This window comes from Poecilia reticulata, chromosome 16 (assembly GCF_904066995.2).
Source record: "Poecilia reticulata chromosome 16, P_reticulata-male-v2, whole genome shotgun sequence".
In the NCBI taxonomy this organism is placed as follows: Eukaryota; Metazoa; Chordata; class Actinopteri; order Cyprinodontiformes; family Poeciliidae; genus Poecilia; species Poecilia reticulata.
Window position 1 is genome coordinate 10,202,403 of NC_088845.1, and position 22,981 is coordinate 10,225,383.

Consider the following 22,981-nt stretch of genomic DNA (forward strand, 5'->3'; position numbering starts at 1 on the left):
TGTTCCCAGATAGCAGGTACATAACTTATCTCAGTGGGAACGTTTTTCTTTTAAACAATTTGTTTAATTTGGTCTGACTTTTATAACTCTTCCTTTTTCTTCAAACTTTTCCTTTATTACTTTGCTGTTATGAATTTATCTTTAGAAATGCAATGCATTTAAAACAAATCACTTTATTATTTACTCGTTCGTAGTTTTTGTGTGTTTTATATTCAGCTTTGTAAATTAGAATTTTTTTTTTTAATTACAATGAAAATCTCATCTATCTTACTTAACTAATTTTACTCAGTATTAACGAGACATGAATACAAAAGTCCAATCACGGGGAAACGTTCTCCACTTGTACAGCGTCACTCTGTCTGATTCAGGAATTTAGAAGACTATTTACAAGTTATTAGCTCTACTGGTGCTGAAACATGTTTCTGAGCTCCTGAGACATTTTTCGCTCGGGGGCGGGGGGAAGAAGAGATTCAAGCCTATTGATCTGCACATTGATCCGCCTATTCACAGCCACTTAGACTCTAAGGCCCTTATCGCCTCGGCGAACAGCTGCGAACCTCCACAGCCTCTGCCTATCTCTGAGGAACTAATTGACCACAGCAAAGGGAGCTTTTTCATAACAGCAGCAGCAGCTGCTATCTGAAAGCTGCTATGTCACACCTGCACCTTTCTTCATTAGGTGCAAATCCTTTCCTGCATGATATATTTAAAACAAATCAATCAGACCGATGTACAGTCCAGCACGAGAAATGCATGGGTAGTGTCTTTAAAATGAAACTTCTGCCACCAGGGGGCAATCAGGCTACATTTGACTGACTGATAGATGAACCTTTGTTCTCTGGGAAGAAAAGTTGTCTGTTTGAATATTTGACCTGCTGCTCTAATGATCAGGTGAAATAATCTTTGTTACCAATACGTATATCTGACAACTAAAATTATTCCACTTTTTTAATAACACTAATATTAACAATCCAGTTACAGACTTGCAAGTTGATCCCCTCCCCAGCCCCCACCCCCACTTCTAAAATTGATCAATAGTTTCATTTATAAAGCCTTGAAGGCTAGAATAAAACATTTGCAAATTACCCACTGAACCATGGACCCAAGTAATAAATCAAAGAATAACCTCAACAAATGTTACTTACAAAGGGAGTACACAATGACGGATTAGTAATAAAATAGTTTCCACCCAAACTATCCTTTTATGTATGAAAGCCTTTTACTTTTGGAGTTTTTTTAAAGTAAATAAATTTAGAGTAATTTTTTTTCTTGTACTTTTAAGTGTGCCGCTAGAATTTAAAATGGAGTGTTTTTTTTTACATGCCAAGGGATGTTGAGACTTTACTCTCCTTTTTGTAAAGTATCTTGTCATTCTTAAAATTTTAAAACCTCATCAAGAATAAATGGCTGCCTTTCAAAGGTACTCGTATTCCTTAAGGTTTTTATGTTACAACCACCCTCAGTGTATTTTGTTTGACTTGTTTGTGGTAGATCAACAGAAAATAGTGCATAATTGTGAAGAGTAAAAGAATGAACACATAGTTGTTTATTTTTTTAACAATTTATATTCTTAAAAGTATGCTGCAAGTCTTTCGATATATAGCTATCTAATATTTTTACCCTCTTTGCAAAATAGCTCAATCTCAGTCACATTTGACAGTCTCTAAACATATATTTTCATATATCTGTCCACAGATTCTTGAATAGAGTTATGTATGAACTTTAAAGTTATTTTAATACATTAACATGCTTTGATCTAAACTAAAGGTTTCAAACTTCAGTCTTCAAAAGACCGTGTCCTGCAATTTTTAACTAAATCCTCACTTCTCCACACCTGAATAAAATGGCCAAATTGCCTTCTGGCAGGCAGTCAACCTCTAAAGAGCTCAACTAATGAGCTAATTATTTGAGTCATGTTGAAGTAGACAGTCATACTGCTGCAGGAACCCAGCCATCAAGAGTTTCAGCTTGAGACTCCTAGCTCTTTTTTGTACGTTTAGGGTTATTTTCCTGCTAGATGAGGAACCTCTGCACCAATATCTGACCTTTCTCATCCTCTAATAACCAGCTTTCTTCAAGGATGTTCTGCATCAACTCTAACAAGCTCCCCTTTTCCTGCTGAGGAATAACTTTCCCACAACAAGAAGCTTCCAGAACACCTTCTTCCCAAGAGAGATTGTGCATAAGTGTGATTTTTTTGCAGGGTCCTGTCTACATTTAAGCTTTAAAACAGACAGAGTGTACCGGTACTTTCTTTTTCACCATGACTGTAGGTTTCTTCTTGATGTATAGAAAATTAAAGGCTTTTAAATCATGAGCAAAGCTCCAATCCCAGGAAGCAAAGCTGCTTTGATTAAAATTAGCGGCTCAATTTATGTTTAAATGATTCATTTGATTCCAAGAAATCAGCATCTTGATTAAAATGACACCTCATGCTGGAAATAGTTTGCGCTTCTTGTCGTCTTATGAAAGTGCCGAAATGAGTTTTGTCTGACAACGCGACGCAGTCCTAAAAACTGCAGGACACAACATGAGGGGTCAGTTATTGTGCATAGCCATTTTCATTCTAATTGGCTTTGTCCTTGATTTCTTTTTTCCTCAGGAGATAAAAACAGCCTCTCACACATTTATAAAATATCTAATTATGGAGCTCTTGTATTCTTGGTGAAGCACTATACCAATTTTACTTTGTTAGGAGTCTCCATGGACACTGCCAGGTTGCCTAGTGACGCAGACAGATTGAATGAATGACGGTTTGCTATTATTGCCAATTATTTGCAAGAAAAGCAAAAGTGGATAAAAACAACTTTACTATTCAGGACGTCCATTCAAAAGACTTAATGTTGTTACTAAAAATCCTTTTGAAAGTCTATTTGGACTTTGAAACCTACTATTTTCTTTATACTGTTTCACCATGGTAATGGTATATTCAGAGAGATGTGCAGTATTAGTCAATGTAACAGGTTTCATGTTGTGCTAATCTTGCTCAATGCTAATATAAGGTGCTAAAGAGAGTTTTTTTTAATGTCATCTCTGTAATAATTTTGTTTTTGTTTTATAGTAATTAGAAAACCATTCACCAACTTCATCCAAGAACATAGGTATAACTAACCTTGAGCTGTTTCTCTTTGGCAGGTTTTATGTTGACCTCCCTCCAGATCTCCATGCCCTTCTCCTTCTGGTCCAGGTAGTAGCCGCGAACAGAGCTTCCCCCGTTAGAGGAAGGAGCCCTCCAGCCCAGAACCATTTCTGATTCGGTGCACAGCAGCAGGGCAATAGCAGAGGGAGGTGAGGGAACATCTGCAGAAAAGAGAGGGAAAAAACGAACAAACAAACGAAAGAATTAGAGGTGAAAGATATTGGTGAAAGTATCTTAGCACGTGGCTTTTACAACATATGAATGCTAAGATTTCCGTATAGAAGGCTTGAGATTCTGTCTAGAATTGCAAACTATTGCATCTGTGCCAGGTTTATTAAAGGAATTATTCAGCTCATATTCTCTTTGATAAAAATTCATTTCTTGGAAAGAACTGGACTAATGCTATTATCCACCAGGATATTTCAGAGCCGGAGAGACTGTGATGGATTTTTGATGGCAGTGAACCAAATCTGTCAACATTATAATGTAATGCAACCTGCCAAAGCACAATGTAGTTTCTGAAAGTGCATATAAAGTGAAAAAGGTCCTCTTTACATTCTCTAATATTTGTTTGCTGAAAGCTTAAAGGCGAACTGTAAATAAGTATTGGGTCAGATGGGTCGGAGTCTAAGTTAAATGACTTCAATGCCAATGAAAAGAGCCTCAAACCTTTTTCAGCACTTCTTTTTGGCTGAATGTGTTTACTCTGTGTTACATTTAGGGTGTATGCTTTAAATGAAATATTAAAACATACTGCTAAGATTTCAGGAACTGTTGCAACATCACAAAATTCTTCTTGAACTTACTAATAGCTGATTTGACCAGGATGGGGTGGGACTCATCTGAATATTTGCTGTTTCCTGCTCGACTCACAGATTTCACCCTGAACACATATTCCTTCCAAGTCTTCAGACCGTGAACTATAAACCTGAAGACACATCATGTTTGGATCACATACTCATAAGGATCAATGGCAATGTATGTTATAATTACAACAATTTATTAATTGCATTCAGACAATCTTTTTTTATTTATTTTTTTACCTGGTTGTCTTTAAAGGTTTGTTGTTGACAGTTTTCCACTCCTGTTTTCCTGCTTCGCTGTAGTACAGATAATATCCCAGGATGTCGTCTTTGCCTTTTGGTTCTTGCCACTGCAGCAGAACTGAGGTGTCTGTGTCTCTAATGGCCATGACTGAGTGAGGTGGAGGCGGCACAGCTAAAGGGAATCAAATGAGATTCATCCATCAAAACAAACGGAGGTAATTTATGAACTGATTGAACATTCAATACGTTCAACGAGTTCATTGAAATTTACCCATGACAATTTCTAAAGAAAAATTAAATTGTAAATTGAAGTCTATTGCATCGTTTGTTTTCCAATGAGGATGAATAAATTAGAGATACAGAGTGGGGTTTATGTTTTAGATTTTTGTACAGTGGAAATATCAAACTCATCCTGAACTATTTTCAGATATTTGAATCTGATTTAATTCAGAATCCTAAAATAGCTATCAACACATAGGGCATGTAAAAAAAACAACAACAACAAAAAAACAGAGACGGGAAGAATCAATGGGTTTTGAAAATGCGCCATTTTCAAAACCCATACGGAGTCTGGAATACTGCAATAAATGGATCAAGGCCTGCAGCTGACCTCATGTCCAGTTGAATGAAACTGTGATCGATGGCAACTACCACATGTTCATCTGCACTAAGGAAACTGGTAGGAAACATCCCATTTTTTGTCATAAGAACACTTAATAGGCAAATCAAAGATCAATAAGTGAAGGTAGTTATGCTTGATTTTATGTGTGTAAATCCAATGGTAGCTCTAAGGGAGGATGAAAACGTGCTGCAGTAACTGGCAGGTTTACATTTAAGCACCTTTTTCTGCTATTGTTTATTTTTAAGCATTTTCCTTAAGGCAGATTTTCCAATGAGGCACATCCAATGAGAGTGAAAGTTTTGAGCCCCTCTTTTTTCTTTCGCCTGCAAAAGACTTGATTTCTCTGTTGTTTCCTGCGAGTGACAGCGAGTGTCAGCGCCAGCGGTTTGATCTACTTCTGCATGGGGGTCATTGATTTAGTTACTGAACTTTCCCTTCTTTTTTATTTATTTATTTATTTATTTATTTATTTATTTATTTATTTATTTATTTTTGAAAACATGATTCATGATCCCAGGGATTGAATATTAGCAGGAACAAATAGTGGTGTAGATGGTTTCTTGAAAGTGTGCTTTCCATGCATCTTCACTCAACCAGCTCTGTAGGCATCCATAAATCACCAGAGGGTATCATAACCTACATCGAAACCAAAAAAATACCCCTGCATTGAAACGCTTTTATAGATAACTGACTTTCCAAAAGTCTCAAAGTCTCTAAACATTTGACGCACTGTCAGAGTTTGAATTCTTTAAAATAAAAATATGCAAAGGAAGCATCAACCCATGCAGGGATAATTCATGATTTCAATGTGTTTCCATCTGTCTTTCTTTTCTTCAAATATGTTTCTGTTAGAGATTCATTTGGGAAATATCTGTTGATGGTTTGCAGTTAGATATATAAATATTAAGTCAGAAATTGTAGAAATTTTGGAAGAACATTGCCTCTGACCCTCACAGCTGGAAGTCTAGAAAGAAAAAAAAAACCCAAAAAACTATTTGCAGTTAATAATTCCTGAAGAAATGTCTGAGACCAAAGTTAACATTAGTTGAAGAAAACTTTACAAATCTGTGATCATTGTTCCACTAAATTCTATAACTTTTTATTTTGTGGATTATTTAACTTACTTTGGTATGTCTGTTTTTAAACAGTAAATGTTATGTTGCAGTTTTGTTGCATTTTGGTTTAATTGCATAGCATTTTTTTTTTGTTTTCTCTGATGCATTTTTATCAAATCTTTCCTAGAAATTAAATCATCCAGAAGCTTCATCTATAAGGATGTAAAATCTTCCAATATTATAGACAACTTGATAATTGACGGGGATTTGACCTGGATAAACTCATTGTGGAATGAGTTGCTAAAAAATATTTTTCCACATCTTTTCATTTTGTTTTTTAATAAGATACTAGATGTTCTGTCTTTTTTACACATGTATTGTGATTCCAGAATAAAGCCAGCGGTATCTTGGCACAATTATTGCAGGTGCAGCACTGTATAGGAGGTAAATGCTGACTCAGGAATTTAGTCTTAATTATGTAACTGACCTTTGAGCAGACAAAGTAATAAATGGGCACCAGTACTCATCTTCTCCTACCTTGTGGCTTTCCAAGGGAAATTGGTGGGCTCGGGTCGGAGGGGTCGCTAACACCATACTTGTTGATGGAGCGGACTCTGAAGCAATACTGTTTGTCTTTGACCAGATCAAACACTGGGTACCTGGGAGAGTTCACCACTGTGTCCAGACTGGTCAGTTCCCAGCTGTTTTTGCCTGCCAAGGACTGATTCAAGCAAAGAAATGTAATGTAAATATATATAAAAAAGCAAAAGTGTAAATTAAAAAACAAAATAGCTTAGGTATTTCAGCCAATCAGACCCTTAAAATGAAAACACATTAAAATGAAGACATATGTCTTTGTGGATAATTTGTTCTTTTTAGTTCTATTTACCCGTCACTGAAAGAGTCTCTCAAGAAACTAAAACTATACCAAACAGGTCCCTTTTTATATTCCTTATTTGCATTTCTATGTTGCTACTCTGTGGGTTTCACATTTCCTTTCCTAAGTCATTGTTTTGTCGGTAGAAATCCCAACAAAAGGGCAGGTATGGTAAAAGAGAAGAGTGATTATAAAGTGCTTGCTTGAGGGCAAAAAGGATATTTGAATGTTCACTTCATTATATAAGCAGAAGTGAGGCTGCAGACTTTAGTAATTTCAGGTGCCTTTGAGAGATTTGACAGTTTTATTACCTCAGTAACTTATAAAGCCTCAATAAAAATCTATTTCCTGTGGCAGTTTTCTGATTATTGAAGTCAGGAGCTGTTGAGTCCCGGAGTTGATATCGAGGAGCCAAGGCTCTCTATTGTTGCAAAGAACAGGTCAGTCTCACATTTTTGATCTGCTTCTGTCATCACTTTGAACCTTAAATTTATAGTTGAGAAAATATTGTAAAAAGAGGGAGCTGGCTCCATCCATTGATTCTTCATACCTGCTTATTCTTTTCCGGGTCAAAGGTGACACGAAAGAGGTGTCACCTGTTAATCTCTGGGAGAAACACAATTACACACCCATCTGAGGCAAACCCAACATACATTTCCTGATGTCCTCTGTGGCTCTTTGTGCCTCTTCTGTAGAGCTTTAAATTATTTTTTGGAGCTCTCTCCTTAGTTGTATGAATTTAAATGTCCCACATAAATTTTACTGCACTAAATGTTTGTGCAAATTGCATGCAGCGCATCTCTGATGTTCTCACACTCTACAATAAAATATCTGCAACAAATACCATGTTGAGCAGAATGTCCAATGACAATGTACATAAAGAAAGTGGACCTGTTGATGAATATGAAACATCTTTTTACATACAATTTATGAGAGACATGGCTGAAAATATTTATATCCCTGAAAGGGTTAGATTCAAATTGTTCAACCAAGAAATTTGTTTCTGACAGGAAGTGATATAGCCATCTCTCCAAGGATAGCAAAAAAAATGTAAAACGAGTATCTGTTTTGAACAATGTAACTTTGCTGCCTTATATGTATTTTAATAAAAAAAGGAATATCAAAAATTATACATACCCTTCCCTAAAATCAGTGGAAAAATCTTATGTTCATATTACAGAAATCAAACCCTACTTGATGTTTTCCAGTTGATGTAGTGTTTGACCCTGACATTCAGTTCACAAATTCTTAACATCCACAAAAATATGTGGCCCTGCAGTAAATAAGTTCTGGGTTCTGGGTTCAAATTCTGACCCAGGAGTCTTAGAGTTGGCATGTTCTCACCATACAAAGACTCTGTAGTCTAAAAGTATGGATGTTAAGGTATTTGGTTGCTCTAATTTGCTATAAAGTCACAGGAAGTGTCTGTGTCTTTCTATGATGACCTGGTGTAAATTAAGGACTGGTGGTCCATCCGGTGTGAACCCTGCATTAAATACCTCAGCTACTGGAGAGAAACACAGAGAAACGGCTCCTAACGTGGCTCATACAAGCTCTGTAAATTGTGGAAACAGCACAAATTCATCTTTCTATCTCCCTGCTGTGTAATTCAAACACATTACAAGAGAAAACTTTGAAAACATCTCTGCTTTGAAATGCATAACAATCCAAAACGGAAGAAATTTAAATGTTCATCTCCTAAGACCCTTTCTTCTTGAAACTTTTGTTGTCAACCAAAAGCTTTACACTTGGAAAAAATAAACAGAGTGAACAAACGTGTTGTGCAGAAGATTTTTAAGTCTAACTCCTGATTGCTTAAAACCTGGGAAACATTCATATGACCCAGAGCTAATGATTACAATATGAAATGAAATTACTGTGCAGCTAATCTGCTTTCAGAGCTGATAAAATATGAATCCCTGTTTTTTTTTTTGTGTGTGTGCGTATGTGTGTGTCTGGGGAGGTGTGCGTTGGCGTAAGGACCGACCCGCTCCACGTAGAAGGTCAGCGGCTCCCTGCCTCGGGGTTCAGGCTCGGTCCAGCTCAGCACCACGTAGGTGTCGCTCAGCTCGCAGGCGCGGACGTCTGTGGGAGGAAAAGGAGCTTTGACCTGACCTGCGGAGCGAAGTGAGGAGGAGGAGGATGAAAACAAGAGAAAAACAAGGTCAGTATGAAAAGAGTTGGCTGAGTTACAGCTTTTCTCCTCTCATTGTAAAACTCTTCAAGTTGCGTCTGCTGGAACTGATACGGCCTCACAATGGGAGAGACACTCAAACCTTCACCGCTTCAGTTTAACCTCTATTCCTTATATGTCAAGTGTACCAAATAGCATTGGATAGGTTGAGTCAGCAAATGCTGAAGGACTCTACCAGCCGGTGAAGGACTGTGAAAGTCTGTGCAAATAGTGTTCATTGTTGCTGTTCCATCTGAAACTATGCAAGTTTCCATGTTTGTTTCCCTTGAAGAGTTTGCAGAGCTGGAGAAAGCACAGAGAAAGCTCTCCTCTGCAGAAGGAGAGCAAAGATTTGAAAAAAGCTGATCAGGTAAAAAGGAAAGCAACTTCTTCTGAGTGCAGTGTGTAATGAGAATGACTCAGGAGGTTTTGTTTCATACATACAATTACTGTAGAGATACAAGAGGTCTTTTTTTTTTTACACAAAACTTACAATACAAAAGAAATAAGATTGTCTACAAGACACTGTGATGCATTCCAATTTGAAAGAGCATCTCACAAGTGCTGCATTTCTACTATTTAGCGATGTGCACAGAAAAATAACAAACCAGTCAGAAAAATATGCCCCAAAATAGACAAATAAACACAACCAAAAGGAAAATTTGAGCTCTTTAAGCTGATCTCGATGAAGCTTAATCTCCCAATTATGTTCTAGTCATTACATTAAAAGCCTCACCACCTGGGTAAATGCATTCCACTGTAAGCCTCCATCATAGAGCAGAATCTAAAAGTATGATTGTATCCTCCAGGCTGCAGTTATTTTCTGGTGGCCTCATCTTCTTCCACCCCTTTCACCATTCTCTCTATGTGTGGTACACAGTCAAGGTTATCGGGCCCCCTTTCATAGACATTCACTCTACCTCGAGCCATTATGTGCATTTATTGGAAGACCACTGGGGACTTTTTGCTCCTTTCACAGCTGCAAATGGAGCAAATGCTCATTGCTGCGGCCGCACAATTACTGCAGCTCATTGTTAAACATAATATGGAGATGCATTAAAGCCATGAGCCTGCGGCAACCTACAGATGAGGGGGCGACGATGTGTGTTCCGGTGAAAAGTAAATCATGTGTTAGATACGCTCCTTTTGAGACAGAATCAGAACTAAAGTAAAAACACGACATCCTCACCTTCCAGTTCGTCTTTTGTAATGGTAATGGTCCTTCCTCTGTCCACTTGGACCACTGAGATAAGAGAAGATGGAGAAGACATGAGAGAAGACCTAGGGGGTGATGGAGTTACGCAGAGGTAATGATGACACCATTTTCTTGCAAATGTTAGAGGTGCAGACAAAAAAGATGAACAACAGCTTGACAGGAAGATGGAAAGAAGACCAGAGGCGAGTGAACCTTCTGTCTGTCCTTCATCCGTGTTTAATGATCCACGGCATCTGACCACAGCCCATCTGTCCTCATCGTTACACACACACATCTCATTCTCCCTCCAATACCCCCAATTTTGAATCCAATATTTAGCAAGACCAAGAAATGCTTTTTAAGTCATCTTTTTGGAAACAAAGCATTTTTCTCAACGATATCATTAAGATGCTGTCGCAGAAATAACCCCGCAGCTGCTGATGAGATCTAAATCTGCACACCTACATCTGTTTTTTCTGGCACTGATCATTTCTTTGCAGGTATAACAGGGCAACTGAGGCAGATGAGGTGAATAAACAGCAGGAGAGAGTCGTGAATGCATTGCTGATGATCTTTGCAGCACACTGCAGATGTCGATGAGACACAAAGCAAGAGCCTGAATAAATAGGCCGAGAAAGATAAGACACACAGAAGCTTCCACACAAAAGCAAAAGGACCATATTGTGGGACATTTTATGGTTAATTGGAGCCTCAGGGAGAATCCCTTTCAACTCTAAACATATAGTGGTTTTCAAGCAATTAGAATGACTTAATGGTAGAGGCACAAAAGACTTTTAACTTTTTTATTTGAATATGGGAAGCACAGACCTAAATACCAGATTTTACGTTTGAAATTCTCGTTTCTTTGTTTTCAAATGTATAACAATGTATAACAATAACAATGAGTTACTTGGTTATTGTAATATTAACAAGAAATGTACACACAAATGTAACAGAGAACTTAACTTAGGGTTCAACGAATACCCTGGCATGCTCACGAATACAAATCAGTTCGTATTTCCCTTTCATAACCATAGTCAAACCATTTCATAACCATGAACTTAACAAATGTGTGCACACCCTTGAACTAAAACTGTGTTGAAGATAATTTTATTTTAATCCCACCATTCATTCGTGTTGGATAAACACCTAAATTCAGCTATGCTGAATCTAAATAACCAGGAATAAATCTGTTGGAGCAAAAAACTTCCTGAAATGTGCTTATTTCTATCTACTACTAAACATAATAGTTGTTTTTTTGCCATTCATCAGTTTGTTACATTTTCTCATTATTAGATATCCCATCGTCAATTGTTAGTGGTATTATAACCAAATGTTAGAAAATGGAAACAACAACAACTTGGTCACAAAGTGGAAGACCTGATGTACAAAACGATAAAATGTTGCAGAATAGCTCAATTTCAGCTATCTGAAAGCTCCATGGAATGGGTTTTCTTGGCCAAGCAGCTACATCGCACCTTTAGATCAAGTGCAAATGGAAACAATGCCTTAAAGGATGCTACCATTGGAGGCATGTTCTCTGGTGTGACAAAACATGCTGTTGAGTTGAGTAGTCCAATGAAAATGTCTGCCAGGAGAATGGTACTTGAATCATGACTGCCTTGAGCCATGTATAAAATTTGGCAAAGAGGTTTGTGAAGAAAATGTGGGTTAATCAGAATTTGACAATGCAGATATAATGTTGCATCATCTTGTCTTCCTAATGCCATGCAGCCCATAAGTAATACCCATTGTTCTGGTGTGTTCAAGAGGGTCTGCAGTGAGGACAGGCTCTGTGGCTTTGGAGGGACGTCCCACCCCGGCTTTGTTTACAGCACAAACTCTGAACTGGTGTAGAGCCCCCTCCCTCAGGCCAAACACGGGAAAGTGGCATATTTTCTGAATGTCCACATTGCAGCGCACCCACTCTCCCTGACTGAGGTCACACCTAAAAAAATAACAAGAGTAAGAGAGGAAGAGATTAATCACAGGAACATTTAAGCAAGTACAAAAAAAAATATATATATATATATTCACACAACAAAAGATGTGAACAATTTATAGAGAAACAAACTATAAAATAATCCAACCCCCACAAAGCAAATCAGTAAACCCTTCGTTCTCTATAATTGGGGGAAATCAACCTGAGATTATATGTCATGGTCATGTAAAAAAAATACTTCATAAAAATTCAGAAGACATTCACAAAACAAATTCAGAAAAGAGAACGAAGGAGGTTGCTTAGGAACTGGAACACATCTTTCCTCTCCTTATATGAAACTCGAAAACATTGAGGATTTTTCTCTTCTACAATGATGGGAGATCATAATCAAGACTAAACACAGAAATGATGCACACACCAATCTGAAAAGACACATTTTCCAGATACTTAAAACATTCATCCCCTGAAAATGAAATTTCTCTGAACCCCTAATCTTTCCTGGACTTTTTTTATGTGCGTGCTTTTCCAATGTGGTGCTGTTTAGAGAAATGATTATGCTGAGCGCGTCACTTCTACTATAGGCAACACTGTGCCAACAAGCGCATGCAGCAAAACACCTGCATGTTGCTGCCTCAGATAGAAAAGCAATAAAAGTTGGCTGTGCACTGCAACCACTAGAAGTCCCTATTTTATAAAATCAATTACCTTCTAGTTCAACAGACATAGCTTACTTGGTAATGCTAACGAAACACATCCAATCTGTCATTTCTATTGCTTCAATCAGCTGAGATGACAATTCTTTTAGGACCTCTGCAGCAAAATGTTAATGTAAGGGTGAAAGGATCGCTCTGACTGTTGTCGATTACTTAATTAACAAATGAAATGTTAACCATTTGTAAAACGACTGAACTTTTATATAATTTTTCATACTGACTATTCAAAGTACTTTACACTTGAAATTGAACCAGAACTTTCAGATTGAAAGAAGACAACGTAATGAGTCAAAGTTTCCTGAATTTATAAGAGAAGCTGCAGCAGTAAAGTCAGTTTAAAAGGATGGCCATGCCTTGGTAGGTTTGCAGTTTTATTATTATTCTCCATTCATTTTGAGATGGTGGATTTTTCTTCAGAACTCCTTCTGTCTCTTACCTGTCTGCTGTGTTCATTTGTCTTCGTCATGCTTTGTTCACAAATGTTATTTAGGTACCAGAAAAATACATTGAAAGCCATTTGCTTTTAGCCAGTATGTCCTGCCTACATGTATCCTTTGCTAACACAGTGAAATTCAGTTTTAGTTACCCCTAACTGATTATCCTTAACACATTTTCTGGCAGATTTAGACATGGATGAATGTCTTCAATATACTGTCTTTTTACCTTTCGTTTTACAAATAATTTAAGACAATTTTGTATACTTTATTGTCAATTTGAATCATGCGCAGGACATACAATGGAATCGAAATTGTGTTTCTCTTTCTTCATGATAACGTCAATCTTCATAGCAACTATAAAGGTTTAATGTTTTAAATATAAATTTAACTTCTAACGGAGAACAAATCAATACTAAGTAGAAGAAAATATATACATTTTTAGTTTTATGTTGTTTGGTTGGTTGTTATTCCCAAAACAGACGTGTCTGATCATTCTTAGAGAGACTCATTCCAGGATGCTGGTGGATTTCAATTCTTTCAGAGGTTCTTGAGGTGATTACACAGCTTAATGAAAGTCCACATGTGCTTAGTGAATTATTAAAGACTTAATAAGGAGAGCACACACTTCTTTATATGAGGTCCCAAAGATGGTGGTGTATGTCAGAGTGAAAATGAAGACAAAGCTGCACAGAATTGTCCTTTGAACCAGCAGGACGGTGCAGCTTTGGAGAAAAAAAATATTTTCAGGAGCATTTTTGGGAGAGCAACAAGCCTCTTTTATTCTAAAGCTGAAGGAGTTTAAACCTGCAAGACTCTGCGCCAACTCTGTTTTAAACTTGTTCATCTGCTCAACTTGTGTTCTGCAGTCTTTATTATTACATTAAATCCTGCATTTTATTTCATGAATATAAATTGTATTGAATAATTGAAAGCAGCTACTAAGCCAGACAAAAATGGTACAAGCAAACAGTCTTGGAGCAAAGCAAAAAGGAATAATTTTTTTTCTGCATATGACTGAACCTCCGAGGACAACTATCGGTGCATTTCTCTACCAAGTAGGCTTTTATGTTGGTCACACAAGTCATTCCTGCCTGAAACACACAGACAGCAGCCTGCTGTGAATTTGCCAGTGCATATGACAACCCCTGTGGAGATGTTTTTCTCTGACAGCAGTTCTGAGACAAGTTGGAATGGAAAGTAAAACAGATGCAGAAAATAATGAAACAATCACAGGTAAAAAAATAAATAAATAAAAATGCAAAGGCAAAATGTTCAATTTTTAGCTAGTGAATAGTTACATAAGAAATGCAGCAGTTGTTTGTTTGCAGAGTTATGTTAAAAAAAACTGTGTAAAAAAACCCTGAAAGTTTGATAAAAATATTACACAAAAGGAAAAATACCTGCTTTTGCAACATAACACAAATTAGGCAATTAGGCAAGTAAATGGCTTCTCATAAAAACATTGAATGTACAATGATTTACCAACATAGAAGACATTCTCATTTGCCAACTTAAGTTAAAATATGAGGTTACAGATGATAATAAATTTTGTCATTTTGGAGCCAAAAGAGCTACCTCTACTTTGAGAGTTGTGCTAAAACAGCCGGCTCTCTGAAAAGAGACAAACTTTTCATTACTACCTGATTCGAAATCAGAGTCAAGCATCCCTGAAAAAGTCTGTAAATGAAAAATGTTACCATTTGTAAATGTTCCTGATCTGACAAATGGAAGAAACTTCAGAAGATAATAATTTTAAAAAAAGAAACACAGTATAATTATTCTCACACTTGGCTGCTATTACTGCCAGCAGTGATAAAATTAAGTAGTACTGACTGAGTCAAATGTTTGAACTTACTGGGCAGCAAAAATTGAGTGAAGCATTGAACTTTTAAGTGGGTCTCTTTTGCCAAGACTTAACTTGAATTTTAATCTGCGATTTATAAATATTGTAAGTGCAGAGCAAATCTGACGTACAGGTTAGGTCAGACTGATTCTCACCTCTCCACATAATAGCCCTCCACAGGTGATCCTCCATCAGCACTGGGCGGCTGCCAGGTCAGAAAGACATAGTCCTTGTTGACATCGGACACCTCCACTGCCAAAGGAGATGCAGGACCTCCCGGCACTGCGGCCGACCCATCTAAGTGAGAACAATGATGAGTCAGAAAAAGAATGCTGAAAGTTAGGACAAAAAAAAAAAATCCAACACTTTACTATGGAACGTTTGCTCATCAGAAAAAGTCTTAATCTAAACTTTTTTATGGGTTAGCATTTGCTCTTACATAAGATGTAAAAATAACCAAAGAATCTAGATCAAACATGCACGATGTAACTTAAACAACGACAGAGAGAAGCTACAAAAACACATAGAAAATCTGTCTTTTTTTGAAGGGATTGAAGAAATAGATTGACGTTTTCAAATCGCTTTCTGATACTAGAAATATATTTTTAAACAACAGAAAGAAGTCGCCATCACGTGCATCTGTTTTTATCCCTTAGACCTCCAATTATTTGCTTTTTTTGCAATGCTATACATGCTTGCAATGCAAATATGACAACTGAATTAATCAGGAAGCCTTCTTGCAGAGTAGTTAGAATACTTACTAACTAGTTACTCCAACTGTTATAGAGGTTCTACTCTTTAATGTTTGCAACCGAGGCCTGAGACAAGATAATAACAAAAGTTTTGCAGAAAGCTATCTGTAAATTTGGAGTCATATGTTGTACACACAAAGTTCATAAATGATGCAAAGCATATCAAACTCCTTCTGAGGCACACACACTTGCATCACAATGAAAAACAACACGAGCCAAGCATCCTCACAAAGCTGAGCGTTTTTCCAAGTGGCTTATATACATTCTGCAGATGCCGTGTCAGAGGTAAAACTGCAGTCCATGAAGACCATATAGTTCCACAGAATGAAGTTAACAAGCTCTCCGCTGCAGAACAGTTTGATTGATGGTGCAATTTCAGTGTATGAATCACTGCTGTTTGCTGACAGGAAATGAAAGCAAAACCAGAATTTGGTGACGACGACTAGTGTTTGGGGGAGGCGAGGTTGCTCAAACACTATTTATCTCGGATGGGACAGCAAATGATGATTCCACACTCCAAGCTCTAAAGGTGACTCGAAAGTACCCGTCAGTTTGAAAAACATTGAGTTTGACTCTGTAAAAGAAATCTGGGCTCCAAGTTTTTGAGAGGCCTGAGGTAGTTTCCATGAGCCCCCCTGGCATTGTCGGAGAGACTTAGAAGACCCTGAAAGTAAAACTGGGTAGAAAAATCACAATCCAGAATGTTGTTTGTTTTATAATTTTGGTCTCTTCAGTGTAGAAAACATTGTTTAACACGTAGATTGCTTTAAAATGCATGTCTCACATTTCTGATTCATGGAAAAAAAACTGTATTCCAATAAAATGTTTGTTTTGTGTGTTTTTTTTTTTTTTTTTTTTTTTTGGTGGTTTTGTGACCAAATGCAAAAAGATCCAAGGTGGTATGATCACTTTTGCAAGTCACTTTTTTTTTTTAAATTAATGCCTTCATCTTATTTCTCACCTTTAAGGTAGACAAAAGCCATGTGTTCCTCAGTTCCATCCCTGGTCCTCAGTCTGGCACTGTAAACACCTTCATGCTCCTTGTACACAGCCATCATAGTGATGATGGATTTATTGTCAAACGTCTTAATGTCCACATTGCTGGACTGCTGCAGCTGTATGCCTGGAGGATGACAGCATGTTTGAGTGTCAGAAGTGTGCCATATTTAAACTGCCAAAAATGTGCCACAAGCGACTCCAGTTGCACAACCATCTCTGAACCAGAGGACGTCCTGCTGGAAAGGAAGCAGGTCTGATGTGAAGGTACACTGCAGGGAGAGGCCACTCCCCTCCTTTACCCAGGTAGGTGGAAAGGACATGTCAAACTGGGCTTCTTTTTGATGCTGCAAGCCTAGAAGAGGCAGAAGAAAAAGAAGGTCAAGGAGTGTGATGTCATAAAAATGTAATAACAAAAGAGAGATGGGAAGGAAGACAAAAGGATAATATTTTGAGTGAATGCTCTTTTGAACTGATCGAACTACAGGAATGGATCCTGATGATGGGAAATGTAGGTACATTCTGTCATTCTGCCATCAAAACTGATGTGTGCAAAGATATCAACTTGTTAGTATCTGGAGGGAACACGTCCAGCTTCTTCAACATCAGAAATGGAAGGCTATGAAAGAACACCAGCGGGATTTTAGCTAATTAAAAAAAGATATTTTTATGTTGTGTGGTATAACCATAAGAAAAAAATAAACCCTTCATACAAAAGACCACAAACACAAAAGACCTCCACATGAAGCAGCCTGTGGGGACACCACATGAAACAACAGTAAAGCTGAAAATGTGGCACAATTTGAAAGTGAGCAGCTCCCTTCTGCTATCAGTCATTTCCTGGCTTACCAAGGCATCAGTCCATAAAATCTGGGCATGACCAACATGTGTTTCAAGCAACTTGTCAAATCTGGTTGTCTGGAGTGAATCTGTCACAAACAGACAGCAAAATGTTTTCTATGGTAATTATATTCTGCTAAGCTAAATCACCGTTAAGTTAATATACATATCCGCTTGTCATCATTCAAACCCTCGAAGATAGTATGACAAAGATAAATTTGCCACAGTTGCTCTTTTGTTTATTGGCTGATTTGTGCAGAAGAAGAAAAAAAACTTCTCATGAGATAATCAAGTGTCATTTAGATGAAAAAAAAAAAACAGGGCGTGCAACTCTACAGGACATTTTCTAAGATGAGCTTCTCCTAGATACTGATGAAACTTTATTCGAAATGATTACCATCTGATTTCTTACTTTGGGGAATGTACTGTATTGATTGTAGAGAGAGCTTCTGGGAACATACTATTGCAAACTAGATTAAATCGCATAATCTTGATATGCATTTGTATGTATTTTCAGGGATGTATCCAATTTAAAATCATTTAAAGTGACAACAACTTTATAAATATACATTTAAAATCTAATTCTACAAACAAATAACGGCCTAATTAAACTATTTTAGATTTACACCATAAGATTAGGGGGAATTGCTTGCTAAATGAAATGCAAGGTCTCCTTGTTATACAGATTTACATTTCAGCACATTCAAAGTTGCAAATCAAGCACATCCCAGATTTGCTATTTAGGTTGTCTCTGAGTAGACTGAATAGACATAATACGATTGGAAAACGCATTCTATTTGTTTCTAATAAGTCCAGACCTGCCCAGATTATTCTTCTTTTTGAAGGACTTGGATACTATATTATGGTATAAAAATCGAGTAGATTAAAATATCCGACTTCCACATTAAAGCCAAACTCTAAAAAACCAATTATGTATGACCTCATTCCTCAAAGTTTTGTTCCTGATATATTTCTGCCTTTTTTCTACATACATTCCCAGGTCATCCTTGTCAAACATTATGAACAATCGATCAATTCTAATGAGTGGGCAGCCTCGTTATTATTGTAGAAACAGCAATATAAATCAATGAATTGTACATTTTGGCCAAAAATTGCTGATGGTTGAGGCTATATAGGTCAAAGACTACCAGAGCTGGGAGCAAAATGGGATAAATCTCCTGCTGCTGCCGAGATGAAATATACATGACTGTCATTTCTGCTTAGATATGAGCAAGTCATTTTATCCCTGCAGCAAGCGACTCATATCTAATTAACACCCTTACATCCACAAACACCCACGGAGAAACATGAATCCAGCGATAAACAAACACCAGCGATGCAGTGCACCCTTTCAGTCCAACCATATCTTCCTTGAGGAAGCACGGCACACAGCACTGCCTGGTGTCATGCCACAGTTTTCAAAGCCACCCAGACCTCCCTCCTTCGCAGAAGAAAAAAGGGGAGCTTCAAAGTGTGGCAGAGAAAATGAAAGGGGACACTTTATATTAGGCCCTGGTTTGAAACTTACCGGTGGTCTGCGAGCACTCTGAACCAGCCATGGCTCCATGATATGCTGGATCACGAAGTAGCAGAGCAGGACAGATTAAAGAAAGGAGGGGAGGTTAAAAAATAGAGAGAGACATCAGGAAGAACATTGTAAAAATGAAGGAGAAGGTAGCAAGATAGGGAGGCAAATCAAACTGGGCAGTGCCACATTTACAGAAAACACAGAATATTCTCTGTAACTGAGGATTTAATAAAATAAAACAGATATTTAAAATATACCCAAAGAGTACACACCTTGAGTAGTTGAATAAGATTTTCATAATGAATAAGATTTACAGCATCTTAAATCTTGAATAAGATTTAAGATGCTCAAATCTTATTCAAGATTTAAGCATCTTAAATCTTACAGTTCCCTCTTACAGAGGATTTCTATTTTAGCCTTTTTGTTGAACCTAAATGTTTCGTATTCTGCGTAAAGTGATATCAATGTTCATAAATCAGACAAAAATAAAATAAGTAAATGCAAAAATCTTTTTTTCAAATGAAGATTTCATCCCTTTAAAGAAAAACACCAGCCTGGTCATTTGCTTAAAATATAATTGTCCCCCTTGTTGTTTTGGGAGAAAGTGTTAAATTGCACTGTATTATTATAGATCAGTCTGGAAAAGGAAATAAGGCACCTTTTAAGTATTTGGGACACTAGAAAAATAGTGAGAACCATTTCCCCCCACACATAAAATAGGAGTGAAGCTTTTCATGAATTTCTAGCCAATCAAAATTACTCTGACAGCATAAATGTTTCATCCAGGAAGTCCTAAAATAACCAAGAACAACATCTAAAGCACAGCAAATCTCACTTATGCCTTATTCATTCCAGTTTTATGGCTTCGTGAATCAGAAGTACTGAATAAGATCTGATACACGACTAACCTGAACGTGAAAGGAGCCCAGTTTCCTAGGATACCAAAAGCAGGTCGAGGGCCTGATTACGGCTAAATTGTGTTCACCTGTGATTAGCTGACCATAGCCGCAACACCAATATCTCAGTTTTCATGCTTGTTTATGTACCACTGTAACTGTTATTGTACAACAAAAATCTACACAGAAACATGGTATGACCAAGTGTCGCAAGTGGATCTATATAAACATCGTCCACCATAAACTTACGGTGAGAAGCTAACTAACTCGGTAATGGTCAATGGAAATATGCGGTTTAAGATTAACTATGACATTTTAATGTACAGAACTGGAAAATTTGTTGCGAGAAACGCGCTGGCTGGGCTACTGTCTATTTGCGGACTTCATAGGAATCTTTATGGTGAGTAAATACTTTTTTTTTTTTTTGGCCCATGCTGTTGTGGTGGAAGGACCCGTTGGCTCGTCGTCATTTTGACTTTAGTGCATTTTGAATTTTTGAGATGCTTTTCATAATCTTGCACTGGTTGTTTCGTTCAGGTTCGAACTAGTTTCCTAATATTTCACAATAATTATAGTAAGGAAGTCTAGCTTTGACATTTGACTCTTTTGTTTGTTTTTCTTGGGAGGTGAAAGGGTGTCTAATGGCCACTGAATTAGGTTTGTGATGCTCTCAAGTATTAGGTTTATCTATTTTACTTTCTCTGTTTGAAACACTTAAAGCACTTCTTCTGTCTCTTGTGGTTTTAATGTTTTTGATAAGAGCTTGGAACGTCTTCACTGTTTATTCTAGCACTAAGCTTCTTATGTCCCCCCCACCTGGACTCACTTGTGGTTTCTACTTAGACTAAAAGCTTGATTAGAAGTTGTCTGTTTGACTAAAACCTGTGTTTACAGTTTGCTTACCTACAATAATCTATTCATGGACAGAATATTCTGTGTTCATCTTAATAAATTTGAAAATCAGATGAACTGCATTTATTTCAATAATCCAACTCGGAGTAGAACTCGCTAAGATACAGAAAGAAATGTTTCTGCTGTGATTTGCTTTATATGCACTTTACAGGTGTTTTCCTTGGTTCAAGTGTTTCCTTACACACAACAACTTGGAGAACCTGTCCTGAAAAAGTAGACTTTTTATGAAAATCCCCTAAACATTGCTTGACAATCCTCTCAAGGCTGCACAGCTTTTACTCAAATTTCCATTATTGGATACATCATACTGTAAACAGCCAGCTTCTATAACAATAACTTTTTGTGGCTTATTCTTTTTATGGAGGGTATCGATGTCTGCCTGCTAAACAAATCGGTTTGCTTCCTCATGGTTATGTAGGTCATAACAAGACTAAGGAACATTTCTTCAATATAAATTCTTATGTAGTACTATAATTTTCTGAGAAACTGCATTTGAGGTTTTCATTAGCTGTTAGGCAATGCAAAATTTAAAAGGACAAGTTTACTATATTTATAAATGAATTTCTCATATATTCAGGTTTTTACATTCATTAAGATGCACTTGTGTTTATGTTTGAATATTTTACAGCTGAAACGTAGCCACTAGGAGGCAGTGTTGTCAATAAATAACTAAATAGATATAGTATGTGTTAATTTAATATTTGTGCAATGCAGAGTTGTTGATACTCATCACTGGATAATATTATGACAGCAGCAGCATGTGCACTGAATTTGTCTGTAGATATTTCACTTTGTAGCGAATCTGAATATTTATTTGCTTGATATTTGCCAAATCAGTTTTCCAGTGTCTCATAGCGAATATAAAGCCTGAAAGTGAACTCTTCATTATCTCAGGATCCATTTTGGTTTTCATAATGATTTGGAGCAAAACTTGTATGACATGTATACGATTACTCACAGTTTACTACTAAGGTTCCAAATGTCGTTGCTTCGCCCAGGGCGCTCTTGGCAACCACTTTATACTCTCCAGCATCTGCCGGAGAGCACCTTTTGAAGAGTAAAGAATACATTGTAAATGTTTGACCACAAAAAACTGTTTACTCCACATGTAGTTCTCTAGCTCAAGTGGGTCGTTCACATAAATAAAAAAAACAAACCCCAAGGGGGAAAAAATACTTTTCATTTCATTTTGCCAGCCACAACTTGCAGAATATCGTGAGTTGTTCAATTTCTGTTTCATCCATTTATGTCCACGCCCACAATAAGCTTTCTATGCAAATATTTTCAGCATTAATAATACTTTTAATCTTGGACCTACCTTCTGATCTCCAGTAAACTGAGGCCAAAATTTTGTTGGAGGCTGTAATTCCATGGTTGGGAAGATATTATTAGTGGTTCACCGTCTTTGTACCTGAAGAATAAGAATGAATAATTTCATTAGTCTTTGTTGATATGACAGTCATGCATGCATGTTCCTTTGAAATCAAAAGCTGCATTTGGATGCTACATTCTCCTGCTTACTGATTACTCGTTTTTAACATTCTACATCAAGGTAAAGTTTGGCCGACTGTACACAGCAGAAGGCAAGCCTTTGATCTTTCATTCTCTCAAGTGCTGATTTTTGTTGAGCACAGACCTTTGCAGCTCATTGGGCTTGATGGGTCCCATATGGGTTGGTTAAACTCAGGAGCCACAGGTTATCTTGATCTCGGTGTTCATGCATACTAAATATCCTCAGCCCTTTCATCACCTAGTCTCACAGCAACTCAGGTCTCAGGGTCAACAGTTTGGCAAACTTCCTGAATTTGCACGAGTAATTTTATATTAATACACGGTGCAATATTTAGCTCTGGGACCTCGGCTTGGGAAGAAAATGTCTTGACTTTTCGGCCACATGCTGGAGGTCATTTCTATTTCTTTATTTACCTGTATTTGACTGTTATGAATGTGTGTTACTAATAGTTACATGGCCAACAGCAATTTTGGCATGAATTTATATTGTATTGCATGAGTAC

At 37.2% G+C, this 22,981-nt stretch overlaps 1 protein-coding gene and 1 long non-coding RNA gene across 4 annotated transcripts in view; one reads left to right on the plus strand and one right to left on the minus strand.

The window, feature by feature from the left end:
- myom3 (myomesin 3) overlaps positions 1 to 22,981 on the minus strand; it is a 57,993-nt gene that overhangs the window by 18,385 nt on the left and 16,627 nt on the right. Inside the window, exons 6-18 of the mRNA XM_008431077.2 lie at positions 22,285 to 22,377; positions 21,925 to 22,013; positions 19,159 to 19,203; positions 17,005 to 17,145; positions 16,756 to 16,917; positions 15,198 to 15,339; positions 11,856 to 12,055; positions 10,102 to 10,155; positions 8,727 to 8,854; positions 6,400 to 6,583; positions 4,183 to 4,357; positions 3,946 to 4,067; positions 3,113 to 3,300 (exon numbers count right to left, since the gene is read on the minus strand). Of these exons, the coding sequence (XP_008429299.2) occupies positions 3,113 to 3,300; positions 3,946 to 4,067; positions 4,183 to 4,357; positions 6,400 to 6,583; positions 8,727 to 8,854; positions 10,102 to 10,155; positions 11,856 to 12,055; positions 15,198 to 15,339; positions 16,756 to 16,917; positions 17,005 to 17,145; positions 19,159 to 19,203; positions 21,925 to 22,013; positions 22,285 to 22,377 (1,723 nt within the window). The remainder of the gene's footprint in view (positions 1 to 3,112; positions 3,301 to 3,945; positions 4,068 to 4,182; positions 4,358 to 6,399; positions 6,584 to 8,726; positions 8,855 to 10,101; positions 10,156 to 11,855; positions 12,056 to 15,197; positions 15,340 to 16,755; positions 16,918 to 17,004; positions 17,146 to 19,158; positions 19,204 to 21,924; positions 22,014 to 22,284; positions 22,378 to 22,981) is intronic.
- The window catches only part of LOC108167036 (uncharacterized), an 88,888-nt gene continuing 86,065 nt past the window's right edge, over positions 20,159 to 22,981 (plus strand). For all 3 annotated transcript variants that reach the window (XR_014083915.1, XR_014083914.1, XR_001777437.2), the window contains exons 1-2: positions 20,159 to 20,304; positions 20,381 to 20,454. This is a non-coding gene — a long non-coding RNA (uncharacterized LOC108167036). The remainder of the gene's footprint in view (positions 20,305 to 20,380; positions 20,455 to 22,981) is intronic.